Genomic DNA, 10,000 nt, shown 5'->3' on the forward strand with positions numbered 1-10,000 from the left:
AACAGCTGCTGCTGCTCTAACTGCTCCTGAGGCAGAAAATGCAGCTGTTCAAGGGCAGAGCTTTGGCTGGTGGCTTGAGATGTTAAATGTCCCTCTTCCACAATACTTGGGAAGGATCCACCCCTTCTCATTGGGCTTAAAGGTTCCTCCATAAATGCTCGAGGTTTGCGTGGTATGGTTGACCATCCTCTATCTATGTCAATAGGTCTCTCGTGTGTCATTGTAGGGTAAAGGTCAGTAATTTTGCTATCTGTACTTGGACCTAAAACACACAAAACTTCTGGGGTTGGATCTTTATTGGCATGCTTTCCTCCCCCCTTTTGGAATTCAGTTGGTATGTAACCATACATAGAATCTACATGTATATTAGTGTTGTTCACCTTACTTGAAGCACCGAGACAAGATGGGTCAAAATTTGAATTGCTAGACTCAGAATTAATAGCTCTGGACATTTTAGGTTTATAGACAGTAGAATTGCAATCACTGTCTGTTCTATTTATTTCCAAATTGTTCTGCTTCACCATCTGCTTTAACCGCTGCTTCTGGAAGAACCTTTTTGCAACACCCACTTGCTTAGGATTATAGAAAATTTCTGGTGCATAGTGGAGATCATTGGTCATAGTACCAAAGCTCAGCAACTGTAAATTATTTGTTGCTTTGCTTAGGCTCTCTGGCTTATTAGATGTCAGAATACTGTGTGACACGGAGGAGGATTTGTTTGTTTGGTGAGTGTGTGAAGACTCGAGGCTGTGAGTGCTGGGTGCACCCACCGGCCCTCGCGGCTGATTGTTGGATGGCATCACATGGTTAGCACCAGTATTGTTGGCAGGAGTTGTCAAATGTGCTTCTTCTTCTTCTTTTCTCTGAGGACTGAATGTACAGTTGCACTCACGCCATGCCTCCCAGACATCGTTCCGGCTAAAGCAAAAGAAGACGAAAATAAATATACCCAGACTGCTAGCACATATAGCATAAATGATGCTGAAAATGGTTGTGTGATGAGGGATAACTGATGCAAAAGGAGCTGCTGTTGTAATTGCTGCAGCAGCCCATGTAAGAATAAAAAGCAGAAGTGTAACTACATGAGCCCTCAACTGAGTTAGTGGACTATGCTGCCCATCTGATACACTAACAGTTGTATCACGTGAAGCAATGCTCATTTCCTCTTCACCAGGTCCATTAACGTTCTCAGAATTGGGTGAATTAGCATCTAGGAGCTCCAGCTCTGTTGTTTCTGTTGCCCCAGTCCCTTCAGCATAGTTTGCTCTTAGAGACCTCAACATGCAGTGAGTTAGAAGGAAGAAAGTAGAAAGAATGAAAGCAAGGGCAGCTGTAGGAGCATAAAATGCCCCTAGACTGGGGCCCCAAGCTAAAAAGCAGTAGCTGTAGCCTGCATACTGCTGAAGGTTGACAGCTGCTGAAATACCACAGAGTATGAGCGCAATCCCCCATCCAACAAGATAAAAACGTAACATCGGCTTTGGTGGGAGTGGTATGTCTGGAGGTGGTTCCTCTATCGGTACAGGTGGCCTTAAAGCTTTAGTAACCTTTTTATATAAGTTTGTGACAGTCACAATGATCCACAATAAGACGCATGTTGTTAGGTAATGAAGTGCAACACCAATGCCTTGACACAACTGTTGATTTTCAGTTTGGTAAACTCCAACAGTAAACATAGTCACCAATAACAGGAGGGCAATCCAGGTGTTCATTAATGAATGCTTATTTTTGTTCATGGTTGCAATCCGATGATGATGAGCTGCCCAAGTAACAATAGATGCCATCAAGAATAAAATGCAAATAGCACTGCCAACATACACACCAGGAGCACTCAGCCTGAACTCAGCTCCTCTGGCACCAGCCTGATTTCTGTGTAAAGCTGCCATGTCCTGTAAGAGTCCAAAATGCGCTAATCTATCACAGTGGAAAACAATAAGAGAGTTGTGCATACGTACAATCTTGCAGCCCTCACTGGTCCAATTGCCATGCTTACCAGCAACATTTTCTTTCCACCAAACTGGCATAATATTATGACTATAAATAGCTGACCGCAGAGTGATGTAAACACCATCCTCTAATAGCATCTCCTCCTCCTGGTTGCCTATCCTAGCACCAATAACTGGGGAAGTCACCTCCCAGGTATCAGAAGCCTCCAGCTAATACTCTAGGAAACAGATTTGCTGTGTCGTAAACAAAGAACTGGAGTTGCACTGTGTTTGTTGCAGCAGCAGGATTTTCTTCCTCAGATCCATTGGTTGTCTTGAGCATTTCTTTGGAGAAAAGGCTGGATGGTACTTGGATCTGGGCATCCAGAATTTCATCTTCACTACTGGAAGGGGATTGTTGAAATAAAATCACAAACAAATAATGGCTACAGCATTATCATACATAAAGAAGTAGTGTGTATAAATATATATATCAAATATAACATGCCATTCAATATTTAAAAGCTAGCATTTCAATAAAACAAAGGTAAATTATACATACTTAAAAAGCTTAGAGTAATTATTTGTATTGCACCGGAAGAGTCTCTCTGTAGAGTGCACACTGCGCCTATACCAGTTACAGGTGAGACCAGAGAAGCTATCTGGCTGCCTGTTGAACTGATGCATTTCCAGGTGGGGCGTAGCTGCTCTGGTAAGTGTAGGAGTAGACGTGGCAACATTCCATAAGCAATTCAGCAATCTCCGGCAAGACCCATCTAATATTTCTGCTGTGTTAAGCAACTCTGCAATGAAACCAGAACCAAATAAATGAATTTTCTTTGCCGTAACAAGACTCACCATTTCCATTTTGCAATGTTCTAATTAACTGATGTTGACAACAATACATATCCCCTCTTCTAACTCTAAGCCAAGGTCTGGAAAAGCACTGACAGGACAAAAGGACTTAAGGTCCTGCATTTCATTTACCTTTTTACCATGTTAGTGCTTATGTTTTGTGATCATTTAACCATTTACAAAGCCAAATTCAGGCTGCAAAAATATCCAGTGTTGTAAAAAAAAGGTTTTAACACCCCCCTACAAAACTACAAACCTTTTGTTGCTGCCATTGAAGAACTGATGATATCAATTAACTTTGTGGCAGTTTCCTTGGCTCCACTAAGTGTAGCTTGAAGGTTTGTGTACTGTTCCACTGTCTGTGCTAAGAACACTATATCCATGGCATCCCTCAAGATCTTTCTGTCACGAGTAAAGTTACGCAGACTCCTAATGCTGTCAACAAGTGTGGTCTTGCTTGCTGAGATGTTTGTGGATGCAAACTGCTCCAGTATCTTTGTTGTCTCTGACACAAATGGGCAGTCAGATGTATCCAAGCCCTGCCAATAGCCCTCATTGGTGCAGGCATGCTTAGCAACTCGCATAGCTGGAAGTGACGATGCAATGGACCTGCCAGAGAACTTGAATTCCCTGTGGTGTGTTGGCAATATCCCTACACACTCCAACTCTACAGTGACCCCGGCAACTGTTCTAGGCCATACATATGACCCACGGTTATTGCTTGTCACTGAAAATGATAATAACACATCCATTAATTTTTAATTTCTATATTATGTGATATTTGAAACTGACATTTCCAATTATCTCTATTGAAAAAATAAATAAAAGTAAAGAACTTGTCGCATCAGTAAGAAATAAGAAGAATTGTGACTCACTGTCAACACTTACCGTTGGTAGGGCAGTATTTGGTGTCATGAGCAATGACGTATATACTGACAGTACGAGTGTGGTTACCCTTCTCACCCTGTACCAGGCAAGACCACTCTCCACTGTGTGTGTTATTTAGCTCGTGTATTTCAACCATGCTGTGGGAAGCACAAATGGTCTTAATATATGGCCTCATGCAGTTTTATGTAACCTTTTATGTCTTTTTTTAAAGAGGCATCATAGCAAGTCATTAAGGGGTTATAAATTTGAGATTATAAACCATTCAATTAACTACTCAAACCCTTCCTTTGCAAAAAAAAACAAACCTTTCAATAGCATCCGGTAAATAGGTAGTTTTGAATGTCGCTCCACTTCGTTGCTGGTGCTGGTGGTGAGGTTCCAGATAGTCAGTGTAGTTAGCGGAGCTCCCTAGCCGCCGGGCCCTGAAGTGGGCATCCCCGCGTGCCCACCACACACGGTGGCTGTCCTCGGCGCTTGTGACTCGGCACCGGAGGCGGAGGGAGTCTCCCGCAAACACCACCTGGTCTAACGTTGGCTCCAACTCCACCACAGATAGACCTGGACCGTCTGGTGGAAGAGGAGAGATTTTGGTAGGTTTTTATCTCTACAAGATCAACATAACTTCAATGATGTTTCAGTCATAAAAGCATGAGTTGAAAAAGGACTTCTGTAAAAAACAAATGATGAAAAACATATCTTTTTCAAAACAATAAATACTTTTTCAAAAGCACAGAAATAATCAGAAAAGGTTAATAACAAATCAAATTCTAACATACATAGTAAGACTATCCATCACATTTTCTTTTAATATCATTATACTCTCAACTCTATTTGGTCACATGCAACAATCATAGGGGTCCTTGGGGGAGGGGAGGGGAGGGGAGGGGAGGGGAGGGGAGAGGAGAGGAGAGGAGAAGAGGAGCTGAGAGGAGAGGAGAGGAGAAGAGGAGCTGAGAGGAGAGGAAGAAGGAGAGAGAGAGAGAGAGAGAGAGGATAATGGCATACAAAAATGACGATCAAGAAGAGAGGTAGAACAAAAGAAAAGAAAATAAGAAAAAGTGAGGAGAAAGAGAGAGAGATAAAGCTGAAGATAAGATGGAGAGAAAATGGTAAAAGAACAGGGAAAGTATGAAGAGAAATAAAAACGACCTCTACCTACCTCAAGGCTAAAATGCAGAAACAAATAAAATCATGGTTGTTGACCTGCCTTATTTTTGCATCACACGTTTGCACAATTCCCTCGAGCGTAATCGAGTGTCCATTTGCATACACAAGCCCATCAAGCACACTTAAACAAACGAACGGGTCCCTCACACTCTTCTCAAGCCCCCCAGCCTCCGCCTCCGCCTCCCGAAAAGACCCCCCTACCCCCACCCCCACCCCACCCCCATCCCCCCCAAGGACGCGAACGGAAATACTCACGACACTGGAAGTTCTCGGGCTGCAGCTTCTTGAACTGCGTGCCGTTGAAATCCCTCGGCCGGAAGCACTTGGTAGCCACCGTGACCCGCACCCGCTTGGTCGCCGACGCCTCCGCCAGCCAGCGCAGCCCGCAGTCGCACACGAGCTCCGTCTGGGACAGGTCGCTGCAACAGAGTCAGGAGGTCAGGAGATGCTTCCTTTCAACAGAACTCCTGTGGCCGGGTTCTCAAAGGCACTGTGTCCGTTCAACTAACAAAATTAGTTTTACATTTTATAAAAATAATACCAATAGTAATAGTAATAGTAATAGTAATAGTAGTAGTAGTAGTAGTAGTAATAGTAATAGTAATAGTAATAGTAATAGTTATAGTAATAGTAATAGTAATAGTAATAGTAATAATAATAATAATAATAATCATAATAACAATAATAATAATAATAACAATAATAATAATAATAACAATAATAATAATAATAATAACAATAATAATAATAACAATAATATAATAATAATTATAATAATAATAATAATAATAACAATAACAATAATAACAAAAACGATAATAATAATAATAACAACAACAACAACAACAACAACAATAATAATAGTAATAGTAAAAGTAATAGCAATAGTAATAGTAATAATAATAATAATAATAATAATAATAATAATAATAATAATAGTAGTAGTAGTAATAATAATATTAATAATAATAATAATGATAATAATAATAATAATAATAATAATAATAATAATAATAAATAATAATGATAATAAATAATAATAATAAATAATAATAATAATAAATAATAATAATAATAAATAATAATAATAATAAGTAATAATAATAATAATAAATAATAATAATAATAAGTAATAATAATAATAATAAATAATAAAAATAATAAATAATAAGAGTAATAATATAAAAATAATTACTATTATCACCATTATAATGACTATTATCATCATCATCATTATCATAATGATAACGAACGCCCACGAACACCCTCGCCCGACGGTACACAATGGCTCTTCAATGGCCTCGCTTCACTTGGCTCTGTTAAAATCATTGCACGCAGAATGACCGGTAAAAATGTAATAATAAAAGCATATCCCTCCCCCGTTTCAGTTAAAAACAAAAGGAAATACTTGCACCTTTTCCCTGCCATTATTTCTGTTCGCAGTCCTGGCCAAGGCAAAAACAAGCCCAGTTCCCGGGAAGTGAGCGCGAGAGAATGCACGGGGAAGGGGAAAGGGAAAATGTAGCGCACAGGGAAATTACTAAGAACTGCAGGATTACTTCATTTTGGGATAAAAAAAAAAAAATATATATATATGCACGTGTAGTTCTCGTTTCCATCCCTCCTCCTTTCTCTCTCTCACTCCCGTTTACCGCTTCCTTTTCCTCTCCCCCATATCTTCTCCTTTTCCTTTTCCCTTTCCTTTTCCTTCTCCCTCTCCCTCCCCGGTCTCCATCTCTCTGTTCACCACCTCCCTCAATTCTCTCTCACCTTCTCACTCCCTCGCTCCTCCTTCTCCATCTCCCTCTCCCTCTCCCTCCTCCTTCTCCCTCTCCCTCTCCCTCTCACTCCTCCTTCTCCCTCTCCCATTTCCTCTTCCTCTCCCTCTCTCTCCCTCCCTCCCCGAAATCAATCGCGTCGCACCTCTCGGCCGCCGCCGCCGCCACTCTATTAATTTTCTCCGCAAATTATGTCTCTATCAAGTCCCGGACATTAAAGATGATGGAGCCACTTCTCTCTCCCTCGCATTCACTTCAGGTGCCCATTAATATCGACAGCTCGACCACTTCATTATGCGAGATGGCATCCGTAATGGTAATTATAAGAGCTCCCCAACCCGTATCTCAGTCGCGCTCTTGCTCTCGCTTCCTCTTCCTCTCCCTCTTTCTTTCCTTCTCTTCCTCTCCCTTCCCCTCGCCGCCTTTCCTCTCCATTCATTTCACGCCATTTATGCTATCGCCCCCGCGCAGCCCCGGCCATGACACCTGAAGACCATAACCTGAAAGCCGCGAGCGACGAAAACCCACGCGCTCTCCTACACACGCCCTGAGTTATGGCTCCTTCAGGAAAATAACTCGCGCATCCCGGATACTTTGTGATTTATGGGCGCGAAACTCGGCGTCCATTCCGCTTCGGGCTGGGAAGGAGAGCGACGCAGCCTTTGCAGAGGGCGTTGGAATCGGCCTCCATGTTACGTGATGGACTGTGCTGCTTAGGGCCTGGTCGTCCTTTTCTCTCGGTTTTACTCGTGGGCGATCTTTGGACAGCGGAGCGAAAGCATTAACAATAAGTCGCATGAAAACAAAGACAAGCACACGCTGGGAAAGAAAGACAGGCACGAATGCAAGCAAAAACAAAACACGCATGAAAAGGTGCTTTACCCCATCCATGCACAATGCAAGCAGCATGCATGGTCGCATCTCGACAGCGGGGAAGGCAGGATTGAGGCAGAAACTGGAGCAAGTTGGTAAAATCGCTCTACACATGAAGAAACAACGTCCCCAAGACAACGTAGCTGACAGCAGTGATGACCGATTTATATTCAGTCTATGTACAGTAATTAATGTACAGGCTGTTTAGAAAAAAATAGTAATAAAAAAAAAAATTAAAAATAAATAAAATAATAATAATAATAATAACAATAATTATAATAACAGTAATAATAACAACAACAACAATTCAGACCTCTCTTGAACTAGCTAGAGCATAAAACAACGCTCAGTTTTGAGCTGTGTGAACCTACACTGCACTACGGCTCAAATACTGGTTCATCTCCGAGGGCTCAACGCTCCGCAATCGTGAGGCCCCAGGGCACCGCGCGTCCTCGTCGTTACGTAAAGTAATTCCTCGTGAAATAAGGCAATCAGCACACTGACAAGGTCCCACGACGAACCCAGCCGCAGGCCCGCGGGGTCAGCACATTCAAGGACGGGACGGGAAGGCTCGAGGGAAGGAAAACTCTACGGGGAGACAGGCCGCGTTTCACTATCTTTCATGATAAGGACGCCTTCGGACGCCTTCTGTGTGTCTGCCTGTCTGTCAGTATGTATGTATGTATGTATGTATGTATGTATGTATGTATGTATGTATGTATGTATGTATGTATGTATGTATGTATGTATGTATGTGTGTGTGGATATGTGTGTGGATATGTGTGTGGATGTGTGTGTGTGGATATGTGTGTGTGGATGTGTGTGGATGTGTGTGTGGATATGTGTGTGTGGACACATGTGTGTGTGGATATGTGTGTAGATATGTGTGTGTGGATATGTGTGTGTGGATATGTGTGTGTGGGCGCGTGTGGATATGTGTGTATATGTATTAAAACACACACACACAGCATATAATCACAACAGAGCCCAAAGAGATTTTTCTTTAAAAACCCGAGCCCCTGCCCCGCGCGCCCCCGGCCCAATCAGCAGATGGCAGCGCGAGGCGGCGCGGCGGAAAATGGCAAATGGAGCGGGAGAATCGCCGAGTGACGCGCGGGCCGGAGACAATAAACTCCTCCGCCAGCGCCGTTTCCGCAAGGTATGGGTGACCTCAATTTTCAGACTCGGCGATCTTTGTGGGCAGTTTATTAAGACGCTAAATATACGAAAAGAATATACTAAAAAAATAGTATATATATCGTCATCACATTTGTGTATCTATATTGTCATAGGCCAGGCAGGCAGTTACGGCCAGTTTTTTTTTAGACTTGGCGGTCTACTTTAAGAAAAGAAAATAATTTGCAATATGAAAAAATGCAACATACTGTACCACATAATCATCATAATCATGCCTTGATATTAGGCCATCGAAGCCTTTGTTGGTGAAGTTATTTCTTTTGTTAATAATGGTTTTCAACTCAATTTTATTATAATCTACCACGACTAAAGGCATCTCCCACTTTAAGTACACGCAGATAAAATAAAACACTGCCACAACAAGAACTGAATCAAGGCGTTTAAATACACCTAAAGTCCTTAAAAAAAAAAAAAAAAAAAAAAAAAAAAAAACATTAAACAAAAATGCACTGGAGAGGTTGGTGCCCATTGCCTTAATAGAAGGTGTCCGGACAATGTCACTATATTTCATGTATTCACCATTAACATGCAGCCAATGATCACGAAATCTAACACTGTGAACCGGTTGCAGTGCATTTTTCGCTTCCACCGTCTTGGCTGTTGCACAAACCCTCTATCTTCAGCACAGAACGCCATCTACATAAACGGTAGAGTAAACAGAAGGATAAGGGATCTCCAATTATTTTTTTCAGTTTGCTTACACCAAAACAAGATGTAATTATGGCGTCTAATGTCCACAGGGTAAATGATTACTGACTGACAACTTTACATCAAGCTACGACCAATTTGGCGGCGAAATCATTGCGCAATAATACATACATACATTAATCATTACTTTGTTTTCAAATAACACGTAAATAGCATCATATAATTGCTAGGATATTTAAAACGTCATGGCTCCCCCCCTCCCCCCCTAAAAATTGTCTACTTTAAATACCTGCCATGATAAGTGGGCGGAGCTTAGAGACGTCACACTTACGCATGCAAGAAAATACAACGTGGTACTGTATATCTTTATAATTTTTCACGTGTTTTAAGTCACCATTAAATTTGGGCAGCTGCGAAAAGTGGCACCGCTATCCACATCAACTTTACATAAAGTATACTAGACACTGCACCCTTAATACAATCCAAATTCACTCTGTAATATAGTTCTCAGGCTTTCCCACTTCTTGTTTATTTATAGTTCGATGAAAATACCTGCCGCCTGAATGTTTCTGTCCTTAAAACAAATACTCAAAGTTCAGGCATGGAATGAGCTGAGGAAACGAAGGGAATTCAAGGAGACCAACACTGTGTGAGACAGGAGGAGGAGGA

General features: G+C 41.6%; 1 protein-coding gene across 1 annotated transcript in view; it reads right to left on the minus strand.

The window, feature by feature from the left end:
• Positions 1-10,000, minus strand: part of LOC125032398 (adhesion G protein-coupled receptor A3-like) — an 18,251-nt gene that overhangs the window by 2,733 nt on the left and 5,518 nt on the right. The window contains exons 3-9 of the mRNA XM_047623495.1: positions 5,091-5,254; positions 3,974-4,235; positions 3,669-3,805; positions 3,037-3,507; positions 2,488-2,728; positions 2,164-2,329; positions 1-2,132 (exon numbers count right to left, since the gene is read on the minus strand). The exon at positions 1-2,132 is cut by the window's left edge and continues 2,733 nt beyond it. Coding sequence (XP_047479451.1) covers positions 1-2,132; positions 2,164-2,329; positions 2,488-2,728; positions 3,037-3,507; positions 3,669-3,805; positions 3,974-4,235; positions 5,091-5,254 — 3,573 coding nt within the window. The remainder of the gene's footprint in view (positions 2,133-2,163; positions 2,330-2,487; positions 2,729-3,036; positions 3,508-3,668; positions 3,806-3,973; positions 4,236-5,090; positions 5,255-10,000) is intronic.

The sequence above is a fragment of the Penaeus chinensis genome, chromosome 14, assembly GCF_019202785.1.
Source record: "Penaeus chinensis breed Huanghai No. 1 chromosome 14, ASM1920278v2, whole genome shotgun sequence".
In the NCBI taxonomy this organism is placed as follows: domain Eukaryota; kingdom Metazoa; phylum Arthropoda; class Malacostraca; order Decapoda; family Penaeidae; genus Penaeus; species Penaeus chinensis.